The sequence below is a fragment of the Leucoraja erinacea genome, chromosome 35, assembly GCF_028641065.1.
Source record: "Leucoraja erinacea ecotype New England chromosome 35, Leri_hhj_1, whole genome shotgun sequence".
Lineage (NCBI taxonomy): Eukaryota > Metazoa > Chordata > Chondrichthyes > Rajiformes > Rajidae > Leucoraja > Leucoraja erinaceus.
The window spans coordinates 11,352,814-11,377,865 of NC_073411.1; the positions used below are offsets into that span (position 1 = coordinate 11,352,814).

General features: G+C 42.1%; 1 protein-coding gene across 1 annotated transcript in view; it reads right to left on the reverse strand.

Moving 5' to 3' along the window:
* kat6a (K(lysine) acetyltransferase 6A) overlaps positions 1–24,451 on the reverse strand; it is a 128,622-nt gene extending 104,171 nt beyond the window's left edge. Inside the window, exon 1 of the mRNA XM_055662298.1 lies at positions 23,475–24,451. Coding sequence (XP_055518273.1) covers positions 23,475–24,074 — 600 coding nt within the window. The 5' untranslated portion in view covers positions 24,075–24,451. The remainder of the gene's footprint in view (positions 1–23,474) is intronic.
* Between the last annotated feature and the right edge of the window lie 601 nt (positions 24,452–25,052).

Sequence of the window (25,052 nt, forward strand, 5' to 3'; positions counted from 1 at the left end):
TATAACAGACAAGAGGAGGACATTACAAAAAGCAAGATTACAGCAAATGATTCCCATTCCCTTCCTTAGCTGCAGGGACCAACATGCCAAGTGATCGTGTAGCAATCAACATCAAAGATTTGCAAAGAGCGGGTTGAGGCACCAAGATAAAGCAAGGTATTGCCCATAGGGAGAACAAGGTTCGGACAGCTATCTTTCACTCTCCAAGCATTCATTATAGTGCATGTGGAATGCAAACAGGCCACCCACTAGCTCTACAACAGAGCACAAGAACATTCGCTGAACCAATGCAGCCACAGGAAACAATTAGGTACAGAGAGACACCACATAACTGGAGTTGTCAACTCCAGTCTTCCTCACAGATAACAAACATTAGAACAGCAAAACGACTGAAGGAAACGTGGGCTATTCACCGTTCATGCCTGCTCTGTTATCTCATAAGATTGTGACTGAGATTTTCTACCTTAGAATTTATTTCCTCTCCCCGAGTCTCTTCATTTCTAAAACCCTATCATTCAGTTTTGGATTTACTTGGCAATTGAGTTCACACAGCCCTCTTATCTCAAACCTGAGTAGTTGACCTCTTATTTTGAGGCTGCAACCACTGATTCTTTACATCCCAATCATGGGAAAAGTCATTCCTGCACGTGGAAAATTGCCCAAGTATGTCCTGTTCCCAAAGAGCAGGAAAAACCCAACCCATCCAACTCCCGCCCCATTAGCCTTCTGTCGAACATCAGCAAAGGAAGGATTAATCCATGGCATTATCAAGCGCACTCCGGACTTGATGCGATACTCTCCACTTCCCCGGATGAGTGCAGCTTCAACTACACTCAAGAAACCCGCGACACTATGCAAGGACATAGCAGCTCGCTTAATAAGCAACCCATCCATGGCCACTTCACCACCTACATTATGTTTGGGACAAAGACCCATCATTTACTTATTTGCCTCTGTACTCCACAATTTGAGATTTGTAATAGAAAAAAAATCACATGTGGTCAAAGTGCCAACGGTCAGATTTTATTAAAGGCCATTTTTATACATTTTGGTTTCACCATGTAGAAATTACAGCTGCGTTTATACATACTCCCCCCATTTCAGGGCACCATAATGTTTGGGACACATGGCTTCACAGGCGTTGTAATTGCTCAGGTGTGTTTAATTGCCTCCTTCATGCAGGTATAAGAGAGCTCTCAGCACCTAGTCTTTCCTCCAGTCTTTCCATCACCGTTGGAAACTTTTATTGCTGTTTATCAACATGAGGACCAACGTTGTGCCAATGAAAGTCAAATAAGCCATAATGAGACTGAGAAACAAGAATAAAACTGTTAGAGACATCAGCCAAACCTTAGGCTCACCAAAATCAACTCTTTGGAACATTATTAAGAAGAAAGAGAGCATTGGTGAGGTTACTAATAGCAAAAGCACTGGCAGGCCAAGGAAGACCTCCACAGCTGATGACAAAATAATTCTAAATTTGACAATGCGCACTTTAACCACATGTGATTTTTTCTATTACAAATCTCAAATTATGGAGTACAGAGGCAAATAAATAAATGATGGGTCTTTGTCACAAACATTATGGAGGGCGCTGAATGCCCAGCGTCAGCAGTTTGCCAGCTATATATGATGCAATGCAGCAATTCACCGAGACTCCTTAGAGCCCACCTTCCAAATCCATGAACCCAACTAAAAGGGCAGAAGGGAGCACCATCACCTGGAAGCTGCGTCCAAGTCATACAGCATCACGGTTTGGAAATATTTTTCTGTTTTTTCACTGTCACACGATCAAAATCCTGGAACTCCTTCTTAGCAGCATTGTGGGTATTCTCACACATTAATGACAGCAGTGCTTCCTGAAGGCAGCTCACACAACATTCTCAACGGCAACTAGGGATGGTTAATTAAATACTGACTCAGCCAGTGACGCCCACATCACTTACAGTAATCATCTAAAAAATGTTTCTACAACACAGACTCCCAGAGTTATCTGTACTACAACTCCTCCCACCCTGCCTCTTGCAAAGATTCTGTCCCTACTCTCTATTTCTCCATCTCTTCCACTACCAAGAGGAGGGTTTCCATTCGAGGACATCCAAGCTATCCTCAATCTTTAGTGAACGCGATTTCCCGCCTGCTGTTATAGATGGATTCCGCATTCGTATCTCCTCTGTGTCCTGTAGTTCCGCTCTTGCTCCCCCTTCCACCAGACGGAAGGATAAAGTTCCCCATTCCTCATCTTTGATTCCACTAGCATCCGCATTCAACACATCATTCTCTGACATCTTCCCATTCCCACCCTTTCAACCTTCAGCAGAGACCGCTCTTGTCATTTATACCCACACCATGGAAAAAGATTATCTATTCTCTTCGTTTTTTATACCTCAATGGGGTCACACCTCCGTCAAGTCCGCTCCAGGGAAAACAAAACCCAGTCTCTACTTATGACTGTCATGAGTAATGCGATCTAGAATCTGTCAGGGCAGAGCCTAAGAGTATACTGCAAAAGACAAATGCTAAGAGGACAAATCGAAGGCCCTTTATGAGTGAATGCAGCATTGTAATAAGGTAGATGAATTATTAGCACAAATGGAAATAAATGGGTATGATTTAAGAGTGTTATGATGACAAGGTTGCAATGTGAACAAGGTTGGGAATTAAATATTCTGGGTTACTTGCCTTTCAGGTGACATTGGTAAAAATGGAAGAGTCAAGAGTGTTTAATTGTCATATACACTCCGACCAAAGCTGCCTGCTGCAGGTTTACAGTCACATTAAATGCAACCTCAACAAACAAATATACAGTAAATTGTCAGTAAGATAATGCAAGCAAATGTACACAGTGGAGGAAGGGTAGCCCTGATTATGACGGATGGGATAGAGAGCAAGGATCATAGCTAGGAAAATCAAGTAGTGAGTGTTGTCAAAGAGTCAAGCAGCATCTCTGTGAAGAGAGACAAAGTTAATGTTTCAGGTTGTAACCCCTTCATCAGGACACGTTGGAGGGTGGGAGGAGAACATGTGCTTGTGGTGCCAGGAATCACAGAGCTCATGAACCCTTTCTACGCTTGGAAGAAACTTTTGGCACCTGATTTATCCACAAGTTAAACCAGTGTTTCTATTTAGCGGTTTAAGAAGGAACTCCAGTTGCTGGAAAATCGAAGGTAGATAAAAATGCTGGAGAAACTCAGCGGGTCAGGCAGCATCTATGGAGCGAACGAAATAGGCAAAGTTTCGGGTCGAAACCCTTCTTCAGACTGATGGCATTCTGAAGAAAGGTTTCTTCAGTCTGAAGAAGGGTCACTACAAAAAATAGTGGGACTGAAAACTGATAAATCCCCAAGATCTGATGGTCTGCGTTCAATAGTTTTGAAGGTGATGGTGTTCAAGAGTGTTTAATTGTCATGTACACTCCGATATACAGGAATCCAAAATTCCATGGATTCTACAATAGTTCCAACAGATTGAAAGATCTGCTAGAACTACACTATCTAAGAATGGATGGAAACTACTGACCAAGTAATTTGACAGCATTTGTGGCAAAAGTGTTCAAATCTAATTATTAAGGAAGTGGATCAGAGCACTAGGAAACAATAATAACTACATTGGTTTATAAAGGAAAGTGGTGTTTGATGGATCTTGTTTTTTTGGGGTTGTAACTCGTGGAATAGAAAAGGGAAAATGAATAAATATGCCGTATTTAGAGTTTTGGAAGGCCTTTAAGGTGTCACAGAAGAATATTTTTGTTAGAATAGACTAATACCGTCAAGGACGAAGGATTGGTGATGAGGCAGAAAACAGTGTAGCATTGAACGAGCCATTTTCTAGTTGGGAGGATGTGATTACTGGCATGCCATAGATATTAGTGCTGATGCACCAGCTGTTCTTAAATCTACAACAATGATTTAAATGGGATGAACCAAGAGTGATATGTATTTGTTCACTGATGATGCAAAGCTGGATGGCAGTGTGAGCTGTGAGGAGGATGCAGAAGAGGTTTCAGAAGGATATAAATTAAATGAATAGGCAAAGGCATGGCATGTGGAATATAATGTGGAACAACGGCAAGCCATCCTTTTAAAACTACCTCACTTCTGTTGAGCACAAAGACACGAACCACAGAAACACAAATATTTCAGTCACATGTAAATTTAATTCAAGCCTGATGTCCACAACAACTCAAAGGGCTGTTGCCAGCTTTACCTGCAGAAAGTTACAGGCTTTGATGGGAATCCAGTAGCTTGCTGCATGCTATTAATAGGACACAATTATATTTTGTCGATTTAAATTACTACTTGTGCCCGTGTCCTAATATCAGCAAAACAACTCAAATAACATAAATCCTAATACAGTTCTTGGTTTCCAATATTTAGAAATGGTTTTAATATGGTTTCTTTAATCCACAGTCAAATAGCCCTGTCACTTTAATTGGACTCCATCTGTCAGTTTTGCCCACTTAATCTATCCTTTTGCAACCTCTTGCAGGCTATTTACTGTGCCAGCCCATCAATGTTGTCAGCAAAACTCAGATAAACGGCTCTCTATTCCTTCATCCAAATATTTATAAATACAGTGGCCGGGGACAGGATATCGGAGCAACAGCCAAGATCAACACAACCCTCCAGCTGGCAGACTGGATGGAGAATGCTGATTTTCATTCCCTTTAACCAGGGTAGATGAGAATAATTTTAGTCTCATTACCACCCTGGCTTAGATCAACAGATTGCGATCTACCTTGTCTGACTGCAGAGTTTGTCTGTGTTTTCACGCTGATAAACTTTAGTTGGGAGCCACCTGAATTTCATTGAATCCTTATCTTCAACAAGAGTGGTGCGAAAGCTGGTAAAGTCATTAAAATGTTGTATCAATGAGCAGCAGGGATTTACTGCATACACGGCAAGGTAGAGGTTCACTTGCTATGGCTAGCTGAAGAGATTTTTTTAAATATCTCCGTCTCAACTCTATCCAGCCACTTGGTCATCTCCAGGTGCAGAAATAACTATCCTTTCTTCCCATTTAATTCCCGGGGAGACAGATGGCAACCGAGTGGGAAGACAGTCTCTCGCCCCGGAATACAATTACTTTCATCTCCAGTGACAAGATATGAATCAGGAGCAGACAGAGAGAGGAGACTTGCTTTCTGTGGCTTGTAAGGACCCATTCAAATAAGTGTGGCTAGCTTGACAAGCAGAGAACTTCATTTAACTTTGCTTCAGATGGATTCATCATTCAGACTACTTGCACCATTCACAGCAGGGTGTTTTGTGAACATACACATGTCAGAGATTGCACTTGGTGATGTGGCCCCCTTAGTCCACTGCCTCATTCAATTTCTCTACATCAAATCCAATTTCCCCATGAGATTCTCGTATACACTCTATGTCCAAAATGCTCTACAACTCTGCCTTCAATAGTCTGAAAATAAAACAGAAAAGCTTGGTAATATTTGAGTCAGACGGCATCTAAGGAGAGGGAGGTTTCTTGGGTCAGAAACTTTCCATCAAACTCAGGACTAAAACAAGTTATTAGTTTCGGAGAAAGGTGGGGGGAGACAGAGAGGCCAATTGAGTAGGCTTGCAGGAGAGTTGAGTAGGAACATTTGAATCACACAAGTGGTGGTGGTGGTGTCAGCTGAAAGTCAGTAGTAAAGGCTCGTCAATAATGGAAGGCATGCCTGATACAAATAGGAGATTAAATAAAAGTAAAATAGTTTGGGCTCATACCTTGGGCTAATAAATATAATCTATTTCCCTGGGTTGCAAGGGAAAGCAAAACGGTAAAGATAAACGGTATGGATATCGGCAAGATGGAAGAGGAGATGAGAGTCATCCGAGCATCTGCTGGAACCTTGAACACAACACCAAGTGTTGGAGTAACTCAGCAGCCAGAAACCTTCAGTGGAAGGAATGATTTGGTGACATTTGAGATCCCAATCTGAAACGTTGCCTCCACAGATGCCGCCTGACTCTTGAGTTACTCCAGCTCGGTGTTTTGATTGGGGGTAAATAAATGATTCTATCTCCTCGAGAACATTGAAAAAGTAATACTTGTTTCTTTGTCAATCTCATAAAAACTGCCGGCAACATCTACTGAATACAAGACTTGGAAATGCAAATGAAATGTAAATTAACAAGTTTGAAATGAACGTCCCTGGTATAGGAGAATGGGGAGTGCAGGGGAGAGATAAGACTTTGCCTTCCATCACAGTGAGGAGGAGATCCACTGTGATGGATGTTTGTGTAAATTGTGTTGTGTCTTGGTTCTTCTTCTTGTTTGTATGACTGCAGAAACCAAATTTTGTTTGAATTTCTGGGTTCAAATGACAACAAATAAAATCTAATCTAATCTATAGCTTGTGTTGTGGTTCAGTGTGGCCATTCAAGGATGAAGCTAAAAGAGCAGGTATTGTACGTCTTCTAATTGCAGGGGAAGGTGATACTGGAATAGGAATGGATATTAGTGGAGATGGGATAGTGCAGAATGATGCAGAGGGGGTGTTCTCTTGGTAATACTGAAAAGGCAAGGTCAAGTGGTGAATCTGGTCTACGTGTATCATCAGTTCGAAGGTATCATCAGGTCGAAAGTTAGAGAGGATGATCAATTGAAAGTGCAGGCAAGGGGAAGGCAAAGATAGGAGAAGCTTTTACTTTATCTGGTTGGGCGGAGAGGTTAGACACAAACTGCTGGAGTAACTCAGCAGATCAAGCAGCACCTCTGGAGAAAAAGGATGGGTGACGTTTTGGGTCGATGCCCTTCTTCAGACTGAAAATACGGGGGGGGGGGGGGGGGGGGGGGGGAACTAGAGGTGCGTGGGGAACAAAGTTCAGAAAATAAAACATTGGGAGGTGGCCCTGTCAACTATGACGGAGAAAAAACTAGAGTTGAGGGAAACATTCTCATTAATTACTCAACCAGGTGGGAATTTCCAAAAATTCACAACCTTCCGAGTTAGAAAATTCCATCTCAGCCTGAAATAATCTGCCCCTCTGCCCAAGATGTCGACGGTTCAGCCAGGGAAAGAGGCTAAAAATAATAACGTTCTTAAGAATGTTATGATTCCTATGACCTCATTCTTCTGAACTAGAGAAAATATAGGTCCAGTCTATTAAATGGGGAAATTAGAACCACCAGTGAATTACAATTATAATATGAAAAATTCTGCGTCTGTACATGATGTAATCTATAAGGAAAAGAAACGCACAACCCCCCCTCCCCCCCGCAAAATCAAACCTCTCACAAATGAACAATGTACAATTTTAATACTTTTAAGCAATTATATTCTGCCACAATGATTGACCTTCATGTTTATAACTGCTTAATGAGTATCACCTAATATCAGCTGGTACAGTTGAGAAACTATTCCCTTATCGAGTTCACGTGCTGACTGCAGCATCTGTGATGCTTCACATTAGCTGCCACATTTCATCAAACACTTCCATTTAGAGCTTGGGCTGAATGACTCATCAGATACAAAAACAAATTGAAAACATAATCTGTGGACATAAGGTGATAAAGATATAATTTGCTAGTTTTAAGATAGTATATGATTCTCCCTCCAATCTGAACTGCTGCTTGACGAGACAAGAAAAAAAAAAATCAGGACAATAGCGTGAATGACAGATTTTTGTTCTTAGATTGTTCTGATCGGGGGGGGGGGGGGGGGGGTTGTAGGGAGCTCCGTTTTTCAGCACGGCTTTGAACATTACTTTCTCGGAAACCTCACTGCACCGAGTTGACAGCTGCACCTACAACAAGAAAGATACAGCAGTGCAACACCGCTTAGCTACCAGACCACATGTTAAACCACTGCTCGTTCAGACAGGATTTGAAGGTGCACCAGATGCTTCACACAGCCGACTCGTTTTACTGCAAGAAAGGGTCTGTACTGCAACGAGGTGAAAACAAGAATGCATTTTGTGCAAGCTTTGCTCACTGTACCTTTGGTCTGTGCAGTGTTTTTAACAGTACTGCTCTTGCAAATGTAAAAGAACAAACACTGTCCAGCTAAAAATCGTGAGAGGAATAGATCGGGTAAACGCACAGAGTCTCTTGCCCAGAGTAGGGGAATCATAAACCAGAAGACATAGGTTTGAGGTGAAGAGGGAAAGCTTTAATAGAGGCAACTTTTGTTTTTTACACAAAGGGTTGGAATGTATGGAACGAGCTGCCAGAGGAGGTAGTTGAAACTGATGCTATCGCAACATTTAAGAAACATTTAGACTATTACATGGATGGAATAGGTTTAGAGTGATATGGGCCAAATGCAGGCAGGTGGGACTAGTTGATCAGTGTGGGAAAGTTGGGCCGGTGAACCTGTTTCCACACTGTATGATTCTAGCAGAATATGAGAATGTACACCCAAACCACAGTCAACTACAGTTCATTACGCCACTCTAATGACTTGCTTGTTGACTCAGCATCAACGGTTTTATGCAGATTTTTATTACAGTAAATATTGCATAATTTGCATGCACACAAATTAAAGAATGGGAAGACAGAAAAGGCATATCAGGAGATAAGGTGAACAAAAACAGGTTGTTACAAATGTCAAGAATATATATTTAGAAAAATCAATAATAGAATGTCAATATTTTGGGTCCATTGGAAAAACCTTTACCTTGATTGCCTTCAACAATAAATTCAACATTCTTGGTCAGCTTGTTCCCATCCCCCACAACAAGCTCCATTCCTAGAATCCTCAGATCCTCAAAATATAAATATATAAATATATATATAAATATATAATATATAATATATGTACTACTCCAATACCAACTTCTTGCACCTCTAAATTTCTGTTGGTCTGCCAATGACAAAGAAATATAGACAGGAACAGGAATCACCAATTTAGCCTCTCGTGCCTGTACCACCCTCTAGTACAAGTATGATGCTCGACCTTAATACCATATTTCTGTGTAGGAACTGCAGATGCTGGTTTACACCGAACATGGACAAAAAAAATGCTGGAGTATCTCAGTGGGACAGGCCGCATCTCTGGATAGAAGGAAAAGGTGACTTTTTGGGTCTCAACCTGAAACGTCACCCATTCCACCTATCCAGAGACACTGCCTGTCCCACTGAGTTACTCCAGCATTTTGTGTCTATCTACCATTTTCATGTGTTCTCCCTAAACCCCCACCATGAGAATACGACACCTTGTTCTCAACATCCCAGCTGGACGAAACATCCTCCCTACTTCCAATCTGGCAGAGAGTAAGGGAAGGGGTTGGGGGCTTGGGGGGTGATGGGGCTAATGGGAGAGCGTGCGTATAATATTTTGAAGCTTGCTTACAAATGGATTCTAATTATTTAATCTCCTGCAACAACATTTTACACCTACCCACACTGTATCCCATCTTTATGCAGCCTTTCATTTGCCAAGTACATGGTCCGAATTCTGGCCATCTTTCTCCAACAGTCTTTATCTTATTGGGCCAGTTCACTGCATCTTTCAGTTTGGATAGATTTCAGCAGCCTCTCATTCCTCATCTCACGGCATTCCATTTTACATGTACTGACCCCATTCTGATCTTGCGTATTTCTATGTGATATGACCAAGACCGAGAACAAACTATCAAAAAATCTAGAAGCGATTTGTCTGAAAAGGGGTCTCGTCCCGAAACGTCACCCATTCCTTCTCCACAGAGATGCTGCCCTGTCCCGGCTGAGTTACTCCAGCTTTTTGTGTCTATTTTTGGTTTAAACCAGCATCTGCAGTTCCTTCTGACACAAATAGTCTACCTTGTACTTTTATGTTTGGCTATCTCCAATTCATACTCCAGTGCAGTAACGGTGAGCCAAAGATATTAGAACCAGATACAAATCACAACTGCAAGTTCATCCCATGCCATCTCGTGTTCCACAAACTCCCACATGCTGTTGCCCACACCCACAACATGCACTTCCACCACCTCATTTAGATTCTTGATACATTTTCATCTACATTTAGTAAGCTATTTGTTTACTCATTAACGTATACCAACGACAGATTAACAAGATAGTAATTTGGGGGGGGGGGGCACCGTTGCACAGCGGTAGAGTTGCTGCCTTACAGCGCCAGAGACCCGGTTCAATTCTGACTACGGGTGCTGTTTGTATCTGTCTCTCTAAACTAAACTAAACTAAACTGATGTGATTACTTTCTGCCTTGAGCTTACCCAAGCCACTGCAAGTGTTGGATGCAAAACAGCACATTCTCCTTCCCCCGCTCCAAATTACCATGTGCATTAGATTCTGTTTAGAAATTCCACAAGACCATCATCAGATAACCCTTAATTTTACAATTGAGTCACCACGATAGTGCCCAGACAGCTTCTCGCCTCAGTAATTACTCTCCACTTAAAATTATAAGTAGGTTTAATAAAGTAAACAAGGAGACAAGGTTTCCTGTGGAGGGGGGGGGGGGGGGGGGGGGGGGGGGGGGGGACAGTAACCGCATGTAAAATGATTAGCAAAAGAACAAGATGACTCTGAGATGCAAGACTTTCATTCATAATTGGATAATTCAGCTTTTTTTTTAAAACCTTTGAGAAACATTTAGACAGGTACATGGGTAGGATGGTTTCAGAGGGATATGGGCCAAATGCAGGCAGGTGGAACTAGTATAGGTCAGCGTGGGCTAGTTGGGCTGGAGGGCCTATTTCCACGCTATACGATTCTAATTATTTTAATTAGTGGGAAAAGATAAGGCGACAATTTCTGGACAACCCACTTTATTTGGTCAACATTTTACAAGATAGGACGGGGAAAAAAGAAAATATTCGGTGAAAATATCTGCAAAGGAACAGCATAGGCGTGGATGTTTTGTTGACATGCCCAACCAAATGTTTCCATTGAACCTGCATCTGCTTCGAGATCAGAAAGTTAACAAATTTAAGATGTGAAGAGTTAACTAATGTTGCAAATGCACTATGAAACATAAATTGGCTTGATGTTAAGAAGCAGGGGTGATGGTGTGAGGTCGTTTTTTGGACAGGAGGCCAGTAATTAGTGGTGTGCCAAGGAGATAAGTGCTGGGCTCATCATCCAGCATTTATTTCAACTATTTGAATGAGAACATAAAAGGCATGGTTAGTAAGTTTAATGATGGCAATAAAAAGAGGCGGTGTCATAGATAGTGAATGCGGTTATTAACAAATATGGCAGGACTTTTACCAGCTAGCTCACTGGATTGAGGACAGGAATAACAAATGTCGTTCCATTCAGGCAAGTGCGAGGAGTTGAATTTTGACCAGTCAAACCAAGGCATGATTTCCAGTCCATGGTAGGGTCCTGGGCACAGCTGCAGAAGAGAGGGACCAATGACTGTATGTAAGTGGCGTCATAATACTTCATGATGGGGAAAGCAATATTTGAACAGCCGGTCTTCATTAGTCAGTGCGTTGAGTGTAAGTGTTAGGACGTTATGTCGTACAAGACACTGGTGGGACATACAAGACATTGGTGGGACGTAACTGTGGAATGCTGTTAGTTATCTTACAATAGGAAAGACATAACTAAGCTGGAGAGAGCACAAAGATGATTTTCGAGAATATTTCCACAAAGAAGAGAAGTTACCCAGGCTCTGATTTTGGTCCCTGGAGTGTAGAAGTCTGATGGGAGACCTTACAGAGGTGCACAAAATCATGACAAGTCTAGATAAGGAGAATGCACACAGTCCCAGGAAGGGGACTTGAGAACTAGGGGGCTGAGAGGGGAAAGATAAAAAAATGCACCAGAGAGGTCATTTTTTTCCACATGGAGGGTGGTACATATGTGAAACAAGCTGCCAGAAGATAGACACAAAATGCTGAATTAACTGTAAGATAGGCAGAAATGGCAGATTGAGGCAGGTACAATAACAACATTTAAACTACATTTAGGCAGGTTCATCAATAGGAAAGGTTTAGAGGAATTTGTGCCAAATTAGTGTAAATAAGACGCACAGTTGTCATCTTGGTCAGCAGGAACAAGTTGGGCCGAAGGACCTGCTTGCACGTTATAAGACTATGCCTTTAATTTGTGGTTGCAAAATTTTTTATAAAGGGAGACAAGGATATGAGCACTAATGTCAGGAATCAGTGCTGGAATGCTAAAGAACAAGTCTGTGCCATGGAGTTTGAGGCTGATTAAATTTCTGCTAGAGCGTTTTATTTCCTGTGGTGGCTGCAACTTGTTTAACTTCCACCTCCTCCATATGAGGAACAAGAGCCTGCCTCTAAAAGAAATGGCATCCCAGACAGGTGGACATTACTTTGTTTCCTCATCCAGAGCAATAGCAAGTTAAAAGCTACAATGATCAAAGCGAGTCTGTATTCATGCTAAGGAAACATTACAACTATTATGAATCTATCACAAAACAAAGCCCTTTCAAGTCTTACAAGAAACCGGAAAGAGTAACATCACTCTTAATTAAATAGGTGCATCAAACACAATGCTCAGACCAAACACCCTGTCAGTAATTCAGAGTCTCTTGCAGGTTGTTTGGGTTTGTGCAAGCTTTATTCCCACAAGTGAAATGCAAGTTTGCCTCACAAGTAGAAATTCAGAACAAACAAAAACATCACAGACCTCCTTGAAGTTGGATGGATGTGGGCTGTGTATAACCCAGGAAAGATCAGTCTCATTAAGTTGTAAAATCTCAAAAGTCATACTCAGATGGTTTGAAGCTCCTGACCTCGTAAAGGCAGCATCTGAAAAATGCCACTAATCCATGGTATTACAAACAACCTTAAGACAAAGTAAAATTCCCATACCTCCCGAGCACTTAGAGGCTGGACAGAAAACTGCTGTGACTTTTCTGGTGAGGCAACAATTTACGCTATTTCATGTGTCGGAAGGAACTGCAGATGCTGGTTTAAACCGAAGATGGACACAAAATGCTGGAGTAACTCAACAGGACAGGCAGCATCTCTGGAGAGAAGGAATGGGTGACGTTTGGGGTCAAAGGGTCTCAACCTGAAATGTCGCCCATTCCTTCTCTCTAGAGATACCGCCTGTCATTCATGTTACGCCAGCATTTTGTGTCTATCTTTACAACTAATCAATCTCTGTAAAGCACTTTGGTTCAAAGTGATTTTGTTTAAAAGTGCTATATAAATAAATATTATTATTATTATTATTATTATTATTATTATCTTACATGATTTCATACTATGTTCAGCTACTTGTAAAAGATGCAACCGGAACACTACAGCACAAACATGACTGGCCCTCGAATTTAAAATGTGTTAGCAACGTCCCACAATCAACAAAAAACCCACAAACAAATTGTGCCCAATACTGGGATCCACACTTTAAAGAATGGCGTGAAGTTGTGTCTCTATTTTCTGAGAACTTCTGAATTTAGTCAAACTCAATCTGGAATGAGATTCAGGTTTTTCTGCATGACATTATTTGATGAACATTGCTCCTGAGGCATTAAGAACAATCCCGGAGGAATTTCAACCATGTTAAATATTACTACAGTTGCAAAATATATTGGCAGAAAACATACTAAGAAGCAACAAACATAAATCACAAAAATAAGTCTGAAGACGGGTCCCGACTTGAAACGTTACCTATCCTTTTTCTCAGCCTGACCCGTTGAGTTACTCCAGCACTTTAGTATATACCTGCACCTGCAGTTGCTTTATTATACAAAACTATTACATACCTTTATTTTCGTATAGATTGCTGGCAACATTTTGTATCCATTCCTAATTCCCCTTGAGGTGATGTGCTAAATTGTCTTCTGGAACTGCTGCAGTCTATGTGGTAAGGTGTTACAATGTGTATAAAACACAAGGTGGAATGGATAGGCAACGTTTTGGGTCCCCACCTGAAACATCACCTATTCTTTCACACCACAGGTGCTTCCTGACCTGCCTGGTTGCTCCAACACCTTACGCACGATTCCAGTGTCTGTGTGACAATGTGTAGTCAGCTTTCCAGGATTGTAGCTTAACAACAAGGAAAGAATGTCCAACAGGAATGTTGTGTTGATAAGTGTGGGATTTGAAGGTTGTGGGGCCCTCATGCCTCTGCCTTTATGCTTGCAGGTGCTACAGAGCATGAGTTTGGCTTAATTCTCAAATAGTTACATTAGTGGCCATCAGCTTTTCAAACTAGTTTAAATAGTTCATAATGGTCTCTGAAGACCAACCCAAGTTTGACATTTTTTAAACTAATTTTGGACTACAACAAATCAGAAGCATCAGGGCATTTTGCTGCAAATACTTTGTTCTGAAGAAGGATCTCGACCCGAAACGTCACCCATTGTTATGCTCACAAAATATAAACCTAGCATAACACGGTTAAATTAATTACTATCTCTCATCAATTACATTATGCCGATATGGATTTTTCACTCTTTGGAATAGGAGGCCAAAATGGTTTATCTTAATTTCTGTTATAGATATGAAAGAACTATCAAAATATATGATGCTGTCATCAGCCCATTCATCACTTTCCCTCATCCGGTTCTGCTTTCTTTCTCTCTCTAGGAATATTCATGTACTCTCGCATTAGAAGGCAAAACCTTAAGTTTTATTTGTGTCACCCAATTTTCTACTCTAAATTTAAGTGAAAGCTTTCCTTTTTTTTAAATTCCACCTAAAAGTAGATTTTCTGATGAGCAGTTAATCTGGAATAATCTACTCATAGCAGATCAATGGGAAATGGAACATTTCGAGTGAAAGGAAATGGATCCATATACTAACTTAAATCACATCAGAGTGACAGGACAAGTGTTCAACATCATTTATATCCAGACCCATCAGGTGAAGCAATACACTTAAGTGCTGGCGGAACTCAGCGGGTCAGGCAGTATTCGTGGACAGAACAGACAGGTGGAGTTTCGAGTCAAGACATTTCTTCAGACCGAGTTGTCACCCAAAATGTTGCCCATCAGTCTGAGGAATGGGCTCAGACACGGAACGTCATCTGTCCTTTTTCTCAATGAATGCTGCCCTGTCCATCCATTGCTTTCGATTTTGATCAGGATTCCAGCCTCTGCTGTTTCTGGTGAAATGAGAAACAAATCTGGTTCTCACATTTGGAAAACAGAAATCACCCAAGTTGATTCAACTCTGCTATTTATTACGGTATTACTGTAATGATAACAGACAGGATGAGTCACCCTCTTACACTGTGCTGCAAGGCAGTGGTTGATACCGCAAATGCATTTCGCTCCTGAGCTTAACGTATCTGTAAAAACTGTAACTAGAAATAAGTATGTAGCAACAAGGATGCAGAGTAACGAAGGGACAGTGACTACCATCAAATAGAAATTCAAATGACAGTGCATGACCATGATTTGCCTCTTCTATTCTGCATGTCCCAAACACTATCAAACCATTCATCGCTTTTTACATTCCCAATGTAATTTCTCTTGAATAAAATTAAACAAATTATTTTCCTTTACTTGTACCTTCTTAACATAGAATAAATAGTACTGCACTGGAAAGAGCCCTTTGCCCCACAATGAGTGTGTTGAACATGATGCCAATTTACACTAATGCCTGCACGGGATCCATATCCCTCCATTCCCTTCAATAAGTAGCGAGAATAAAACACAAGGTGCTCCTTGAGTAAGAAAGAACTGCAGATGCTGGTTTAAATCGAAGGTAGACACAAAATTGTGGAGTAACTCAGCGGGTGAGGCAGCATCTCTGGAGAGAAGGAATGGGCGACGTATTGGGTCGAGACCCTAACCCTTAAGGATCTCGACCCAAAACATCACCCATTCCTTCTCTCCAGAGATGCTGCTGCACCCGCTGAGTTACTCCAGTATTTTGTGTGCTCCTTGAGTAGCTGCATTCTCTCCATAATGAATAAATATCCTTAATATAAATCCTGACCAAAGACTATGTAATAATGTTCATTACATAACACTACCTATAACACAGTCAAGACAAAACTTCTGCTGATCTCTACCTGCCTCCCTCTCTGTTGATGAATTAGTATTTCACCATGAACTGGAAAAAACAGCAAGGGTGGTAAGCACAAATGTCGGAGAGTTCAACGGCCACCATCAAGAGCAATACATCAATATACAAAGCTGGCCATGACCTGAAGTACAGACTGCTATCGAGCCATACGAATGCATTTTGTTGTCTCTGTACTGTACACTGACAATGACAATTAAAATTGAATCTGATCTGAATAAAGTACAGAAACAGGCCCTTCTGCCCACCGCATCCGGCCCGACTGCTGTCCATGGCAGTCATCGTAAAAATGACTGTCACACAGTTCTTGTGGAGATGATGTTCCAAATACATCCAAGGATTCAGGAAACAAGTACAACAGCAGGCCACACAGCCCCTTGAGCCTGTTCCACTACCAGGTATGTTCAGATCCTTGCATTAGCTCCACTGTTCTAAGTGAAACCACACATCTGCCTTGGCCTTGATTTCATTTAACTCTGAGGTGGAAATTTCTGAAAGATTCATGACCTGCGGAGAAGAAATGCTTCATAATCTCCATTTTAGATGGGTCACCCCTTTATCTGATACTATGTCCGGTGGTTCAGGATTGGCCCAAAAGTAGAAATATCCTCTCAGCATCTACGCCAACAAGTCCCCTCAGGATCTTAAATCTTCGTAAGATCATTTATCATCCTGCTCAACCATTCATCATAAGACAACTCCTGCACCGCAGATATTAACCTAATAAACCTGCTCCAATAAATGCCCTGAACAGTTAATATAACAACCTCCTTATTATTCCATTCCTTGTGCAACAAAGGCCAGTCAACATACCAGATTTGTACATAATCTGTAACCTCATACCATCACTATGATCAAGTCACTGGATTTGGCACTGATGCCTTGAATAAATAACTTGTGCATATTTCCATCTTACAGGTTCAAATTGCTTGAATGTTTATAGCTCACATTCAAGATTTTCATCGTGTATTCAGACTCAGTTTCTCTCCACATCAATTAACTACCCCTCAGATACCGAAGATAGCCTTGCATTAAGTAAGAAAGTAGAAGAAATTTTGCTAACAATGTTTTTGATTGGAAGATACAGAATGGAAATAGGCCCTTCAGCCCATGCCAACCATCGATCACCCATTCACACAAGATCTATGTTATCCCACTTTATCATCCGCTCCCGATACACTGGAATTTACAGAGTCCAATTAACCTACAAATCCACATGTCTTTGCCTTGTGGATGCAAACCAAAGCACCCAGAGAAAACCCACAGTCAAAGGGAGAACATGCACCCGAGGTCAGGATCGAACCTGGGTTTCTGGCACCGTGAAACAGCAGCTCAACAAGTTTATTCTGCTTTTTAAATAAAAACTCACTCCACGTGAAACATTGTTGTCCCAGTTTCACAAATGTCAGTCAATCACAGGCATCGGTGAAGCAAAATAATAACTGGCTGCCAATTAAACAGCCCTCCATACATCCTGCAGGGAGACAATTTAACTGGTGAATGGCACTGGGAACCAAAGCCATGCCAAAGGAAAAAATATTGTCAGATGACATGTTACAATAAAAGCTGTCCAGCATTAAAATAAATGGTTACATAGCAATTTTAAAAGACAAAAATGTGCACTCCATTCGAAACTGTACCACAAAGAGGATCACATCCCTATCCTCGCCAGTATACCTGAGCAAATAACCCCATATAATCAGTTTCATAATTAATTGGACTTTGGTGATATATCATTGATAACGAGTGCATATCGTAAGGAAGCTTCAACAAAACTACGGGTGCTGTATGAATGGAGTTTGTTCGTTCTCCCTGTGACCGTGTGAGTTTTCTCTGGGTGCTCTGGTATCCTCCCACATTCCAAAGACATACAGGTTTGTTAGTCAATTGGCTTCGGCAAAGATTGTAAATTGTCCCTAGTTAGTGTACAGGGATTGCTGGTCGGTGCAGACTAGGTGGGCGGAAGGACCGGTTTCCGCGCTGTATCTCTAAGCTAAACTAAAAGACGTTGCTGCATTTTATACAACTTAAATTTAACATTTTGGTAACATTTATTTTTTATACATTCTGTGAACTTTCAGCATTTTTTTAAAAAATAACTCTGTACATGTGAAACTGTTTCATATTTTACTACATGGAGCAGCTGTTTTCAAACACTACAGATTGTGGGGGAAGGGGCACAATGTAAAGCAACATTGCCATACTGTTCCCATCGTCATTTTTCAGCAATTTACTTCACAATTTCTCCTGCAGTTCTTACTACCTTCACCTTCAGGTAGCAATTACAATAGAACAAAAAATGTCTGCTGTTAGAATACTGCCAAAAACACCCAGCCACTTGGTCACACTGTGCTGTCCACAGCCAACTTCTGTAAATCTTCGATTAGAGCTGTTCTACTCGCTCCACTTGACAGAAGCATCAAATGTTGTCTTCCTGCGGCTTCAGCATTAACTCTTAGACATCAATCTCTCATGACCGCAGTGAACCCTTGCAATTCCTCTTCCACCCTAATGGTCCAATTACTCGCTCTCCTGAAGAGGAAGCTGACCTTTCCGGTTCAGTTCTGCAACCTGGTTCATTTTGGTGAAAAACATGTGCACCTCTCAAACACCTTTAACAAGAACCTGGCACTTCTAATCATCATAACAAAACTGTTCCTACGACAGCCGATCTTCCCTTCCAATTGCTTCACCTGAGCTGCCTTTGAAGGCTTAACATCCAAATCTGTTGATCCTCACTACTCCCACATCAAGCTTCTCTTGGATTGTTATTTATTCCTCACTCTTCAAATGCCTTATTTTGATACATCGATCAAATACATATGGCAGCCACGGCGGCGCAGCGGTAGAGTTGCTGCCTTACAGCGCCAGAGACCCGCATTCGATCCGGACTAGGGATGCTGACTGTACGGAGTTTGTACATTCTCCCTGTGATCGTGTGGGTTTTCTCCAGGTGCTCCGGTTTTCTCCCACACTCGAAAGATGTACTGGCTTGTAAGTTAATTGGCTTCAATAAAGATTGTAAATTGCCCCTAGTGTGTAGGATAGTGCTAGTGTATGGGGTGATCGCTGGTTGGTTGGGATTCGGCAGGCCGAAGGGCCCGTTTCCACGCTGTATCTCTAAACCAAACTAAACTAAACATAGGTAGACAAAAAATGCTGGAGAAACTCAGCAGGTGCGGCAGCATCTATGGAGCGAAGGAAATAGGCAACGTTTCAAGCCGAAACCCTTCTTCAGAAAACTAAACAGTTACAATTCAACTAAACGGAATAGCCACGGTTACAATTCAGTTTCTCGATCTTCACTGTCCTTTATCCATCAAAGTTTTTGATTAATTTAAGTCTCAACTTCAAATCCAATCTTATCATCTACTTTACTGCTTACAATCTTCTGTCTGCTTACTGCTACACCTCGCGCTGTCTCGGCAAGGCCAGCAGCATAATCATAGACAAGCTCACCCCGGACACTCCCTCTTCTCCCCTCTCCCATCAGGCAAAAGGTACTGAAGTGTGAAAACACACACCTCCAGATTCAGGGACAGCTTCCTCCCAGTTTTTATCAGGCAACTGAACCATCCTACTACCAACTAGAGAACGGACCAGACCTAACATTTACCTCATTGGAGACCCATCAGATTTTACTGGACTTTACCTGATACTAAACATTATTCCCTTTATCCTGTATCTGTACACTGTGGACAGCTTGATTGTAATCATGTATAGCCTTTCCACTGACTGCATAGCATGCAACAAAACTTTTAATTGTACCTCAGTATAGGTGACAATAAACTAAAATAAACTACGATTCAAAGACATTATACTTTTATTTCATTCAAAGGTTGCCTTCCTCAAAACAACTTTCAAGTGTATTAAGTCCTAGACTAAAATCCTGCATCTGCAGAAAATCTATTTAACCTTCCATCTTGTTCTCTCTTTCACTTCTTTCCAAATTTTGAAGACATTCTCCTGCAGTCCCGATTTTGTAATTCAAGGGATCCCTGCTCCGAATCCTAAAACTGAAGAATTTTAACACTTGCTCAATTTTGCCTTTTCCCTGCAAATGTCATCTGTAACCAAATGCTTCTGCCACAAAATTATAGGTTCACATTCTCCTTTATTGGGGCCTGCAAGAAGGTTGGTGCCAGAGTATCAACTGTTAACACGTTATAATTGATGTGTATTTTATAATAATCTAAAACAGTCTCCACAGACTTGCAAAGTATTCTGCAATCAAAGCCAGTACGTTTGACAATGCCAAGAGACGTTTTGTGTTGTTTTGTCCACAGGTGGGCACAAACAATGTTCAAACCCTCACTTCGAACTCCACTGCATCAATGGAGCACAATGATACCCAGGACAGTTGTAAGCTCCTTGCCAAGAAAACAATTCCTTCCTTCCAGATCCTAACTTGTAAGAGCTGGAATTCAAATTACTGGCTATTTTAAGATCATTGTACTCTTAATGCAAGTTTATAAGCCTGTTCTCGTGCCAATTTTGTGGCTTCCCTACTGAGAACAAGAGGAACAAAATAACAGAAACATCATCTTCTCCGAGTTGCTCTTCTCTTCATCCGCAGCCAGACGTTGTGATGAAATCCTCATCCAGAGTCATCCCTTCATTCTCTATGTGGTAACGGAACCAAAAAAGTGCTGGAGAAACTCAGCGGGTGCGGCAGCATTTATGGAGCGAAGGAAATAGGTAACGTTTCGGCCCGAAACGTTGCCTATTTCCTTCGCTCTGTAGATGCTGCCGCCACCCGCTGAGTTTCTCCAGCACTTATGTCTGCCTTCCATTTTCCAGCATCTGCAGTTCCTTCTTGAACAAAACAAAAGCGCAGCGGTACTCCATCAGAGCACCGAATTACAGACAGTAACTGTGCCCTTTCCAGCCGCACCAGCACTTTTATGAAATGCTGTGCATTATCTTTGGAACCAGCACAGAAGATTCTTCCCAATTGCAACCAGTAATGGGAAAACCAAGAATAAAGAATCATCCTTATGCTTTTTTCTTAATAAGGATTCTATCACAAAAGTAAACCTGTCAGCACGGAAGACAACTGCTACGTATTCTGATGCAAAACGACACAGCTGGAGTTGGTTTATTTTCTACACAACTTTATCTGCAGATCTCGATTCCAAATGCTACAAGGATTGAGGGAACATTCAATACCAGAGTTTAACATAAAAATTCAGACCAGACCTACAGACCTAAATATAACATTCCAGCTGAACTTAAAGGGAAAGTGCAATGTATAATTGGGAACCTGATCTTTAATTACAAAATGCATTTCCCTCTTTGATTTGTGGAATGTGAATTTTTATAAGTTTGTTTACTTGAAGCTGCATTCACTCTATTGTTTTCTTTTAACATGTCACAGGTAGCATCTCTGCTCCTGGCGAGAAGGTTGCAAGGTCCATGCCCTGTCTTGGACCCACACATACAGGTTGCCAGTCCAGCGACATTCTGTGAACTGCACACTTGGATGTGTTTGCTCTTGAATGATGCAAGGTCCAGTCTATGTTCCAGTGGATTGAATAAATCCTAAAGCGGTGGGGTGGTAAGAGAGAAAGGAATTTGTATGATGCAGCCAAGAGTCTGAAGAAGGGTCTCGACCCAAAAAAATCTCTTATTCCTTTTCTCTAGAAATGCTGTCTGACCCACTGAGTTACACCAGCTTTGTGTGTCTATCATGCTTTAACCATCATGACCAAATCATCAGATATAATTTACTAGCGTCTCCACAAGGCGCTAGGAAGGCTACAGTTGCACTACTGTGTTCAGTTTTGGTCACACTGCTTTCCGAAACATGTTGTTAAGCTGGAAGGAGTGCAGATATTTACGAGGATGTTACCGGGCTTGAGGGCCTGAGCTACAGGGAGAAGTTGGGCAGTCTGGGGCTTTATATTCCTTGGAGCGAAGGTGGATGAGAGGTGATCTTGGAGAGGTGTATAAGACCACAAGAGGAATTGACAGGATAGATGTGTTTTACCCAGAGCAGGAGAATCGAGAACAGGGGACACAGATTTAAGGTGAGAGAAAAAAGGTGTAATATGAGCAGCTTTTTCACACAAAAGTGGGTATATGGAATGAGCTGCCAGAGGAGATTGTGTGGCATAAACACAATTTAAAGGACATTTGGACAGGGACATGGATATGAAAGGTTTAGAGGGATATGAGCCAACATGGGCAGGTGGGACAAGTGTAGATGGGGGGCCTTGGTCGGCATGGTCATGCCGGCCTGAAGTGCCTGGTTCCATACTGCATGACTCTATGACTCTCTGTCATCAACCTTATGGACCACAAGAATTGGACGCCCTTCCCACACGCAAATCCACTGCCACGACAGGCTATACGCTAGAGTCATTCGTGGGGTATGAAAAGCTATGGGATGTCCTGAGATAACGCAAGGCATTTAATAAATGGGAATTCTTTACAAATCCAAAGAATGAAATATTGTCATTCGTACTTGATCACACTGGAAGTCACAAATTTAATTACCGTACTTTTAAGAACTCAAAAGTTATAAAGGTAAGCGCAGGCTGATGTTTCTTTGTTACGAATTTTAATACCAGATTAACAAATTGAATCTATTGGATATCTTCATTTTACATCTCCACAGGTACAAACTCTACCATAACACATTGTCACCTCAAGACTAAAAGACCAACCCACTCTTTAAAGTTGCACAAACACGTGAAGGTAAGCTATCCAATTTGCTCTGCCAGTTCCAACTCATGGTTACACCAAAACGAACTCTGAATGGGTGCATCCAGTAACTTTCTGGAGACCAAAATGAGCAAATCATGACAAGGTTACAATATCAAACATGTAAAACAACAGTTGTAACTTGGTTTTGATTGCAAGACAAAACGGAGCTCAACCAACTCTTGTGATCTATACTTTCTAAAATTGACAAGCGCAAGGAAAACACGAGCCAGCGATCTAAGATGCAAGGAAACTCCAATCCATGTCTCACACATGTAGTGACGATGTGTGCATTGCATTAACACACTGATGCCATCCAAAAAGCAGCAGTAGACAATCTTTTGGAAGTATATTCATGGAGCGAAAATGCTTTTAGAAATCAAACCGTAGTACCTTCAAGTAAATAGTCTTGGAAACTACACAAGAGCTTCAGGTGTCGAACACCTTTAGACTAGTTGTATCTGCAACTTCAGACATCAATTTCCCTTGTATTGGAAAAAAGTATTTATAAAATTTACAAGCAATTAATCAATTGCCCATGCTCACAAACCACTTAACCAACAAATTTAACTGCTGATTATTATATCCATCATGGCCATTGGACGCGATATATTTCTCAAATGCAATGTATGCTTTTACTACATTAATGTATCTGAAAATGCTCTGTCTCTTCCCAACCCACCTCGTAAGAACCAAGACTCGTGAGACACGGCAGACGTTCAGGCAAGAAACTAGAATGGGATGCGGGATTAGGCAATTGGTCAAATCCTGGAAATACTGTGAAAACCTTCCACTTTTCCACTGTCACACGTTTATACAACTGAGCCTTTTGATCTTGCAGCATCAAATTGTGACACCTACCTTATCCTTTTCGTGAGTCAGCAGGCTAACCGGTGGCAGGCAGCAGATCGACTCGCGGACCTGCTTGCCGTCGCCGGCTGTTTTGCCACGCACGAGCCGGTACAGGGGCCCATCCTTGACGATTCTGCCGTGGCTGATGGCACGTTTCAGGAAAAGTCTCAGCTGCTGGTGGAGGGCGGTGGAGCTACCAGCTCCAAAAACCGCTATCACATCCTTCTGAGCCCGCAGAAACCGTTCTATGTTCTTCAACGATGAACCGTTGGGCTCCGTCAAGCCATCGATCGCCCTTTTGAGCAGTTTATTCCAATCGACACTGTGTTTAACATCTGACTTGGACTGATTCCGAGGTTTCGGGAGCACAATCCGTCCCGGATTGTCTGGATCCTTGTAGGAATTAAGTCCCTTATTTGTAACCTTTAAGATTGTCCCATCTTTGACGCTGAGTTCCAGTTGTTCCAGGACAATTTTTCTGTCTAATCCGTGGGATGAGGCGACAGCATGGCAAATCCTTTCCTCCGAGGGTCTCTGTTTCTGCTTTTTCACTTTCTGGATCGCCTCCAGAATCCACTCAGTGTACAACGGATTTGCCAGTTTTACCATGGCTGATGACTCCCAATACCCACAGAGTGTTAGCCCTTATCTCTGAGTTGAATCAGTTCTACACATAACAAAAAAAGATTTCTCGGAATAAAGAAACAGTTCACCATAGCATTGACGTTCTCCAAATCGAAGCCAATCCCCCCCCCTCTCTCTGAACTAGGACTATTTCTGCTGTCAGAAAGAGGATGAGGAGGTAAAAAATTCAGCAAGTGTGTCGGTTAGCTGTCCAATTTATAAGATCCCAATCTTCTGTAAAGTCCCAAAACTTCGAACCATCAGAAAGCCTCCATTCAGTTGCCTACTCAGGCATTCACACCGAATGTAACACAAGATAAACACCAGGCAGAATTATGCACCTGGAGGAGAAAACACAAGAATACTATGTTGAGAAAAGGAAGAGGTGAATGACACAGATACATCCCAACAATAAATAGCCAGGAGGGGAGAGGATGTGTAACAGGGTGCAGCAATAAATGGGGTATCAAAAGATGAGGGCAAGGAGGACACAGTGGGAGGGGGTGCAGGGGGAAGGATTGGAGGTGTAGGGAAAAGAATCGGAGGCCAAGGTGGCGGTGGGAAATGGTGAAGAATGAAATGGTGGGTATGGGGTTGCAGAGGAACGAGGAGGAAGGGTGAGAGATGTGGACGAGGAGGAGTGGCGAGTGGGTGAAGCGGGGAGGGCGAGGGATGGTTCGGGGGGGGAGTGACGGGGGGAGTGAGGTGCAGGGAAGAGGGTATGTGCAAGGGAAAGGGAGGGATGCAGAGGAGAGGAGGAGGGTGTGTGAAAGAAAGAGGGGGAGTGTCGGAAAGAGAGGGATGCAGGGAAGAGGGGGGGGAGGGATGGGTGTAGAGGGATATTGGGGGTGTAGGGAGGATGGCTGGGAGGATGGGTACGCGAGGTGGGTGTAGGGGAGGTGGTGGGTCTTGAGGAGAGGGGGAAGGGGAGCGGGGATAAGGGAATACAGCAGGGAGGGGAGG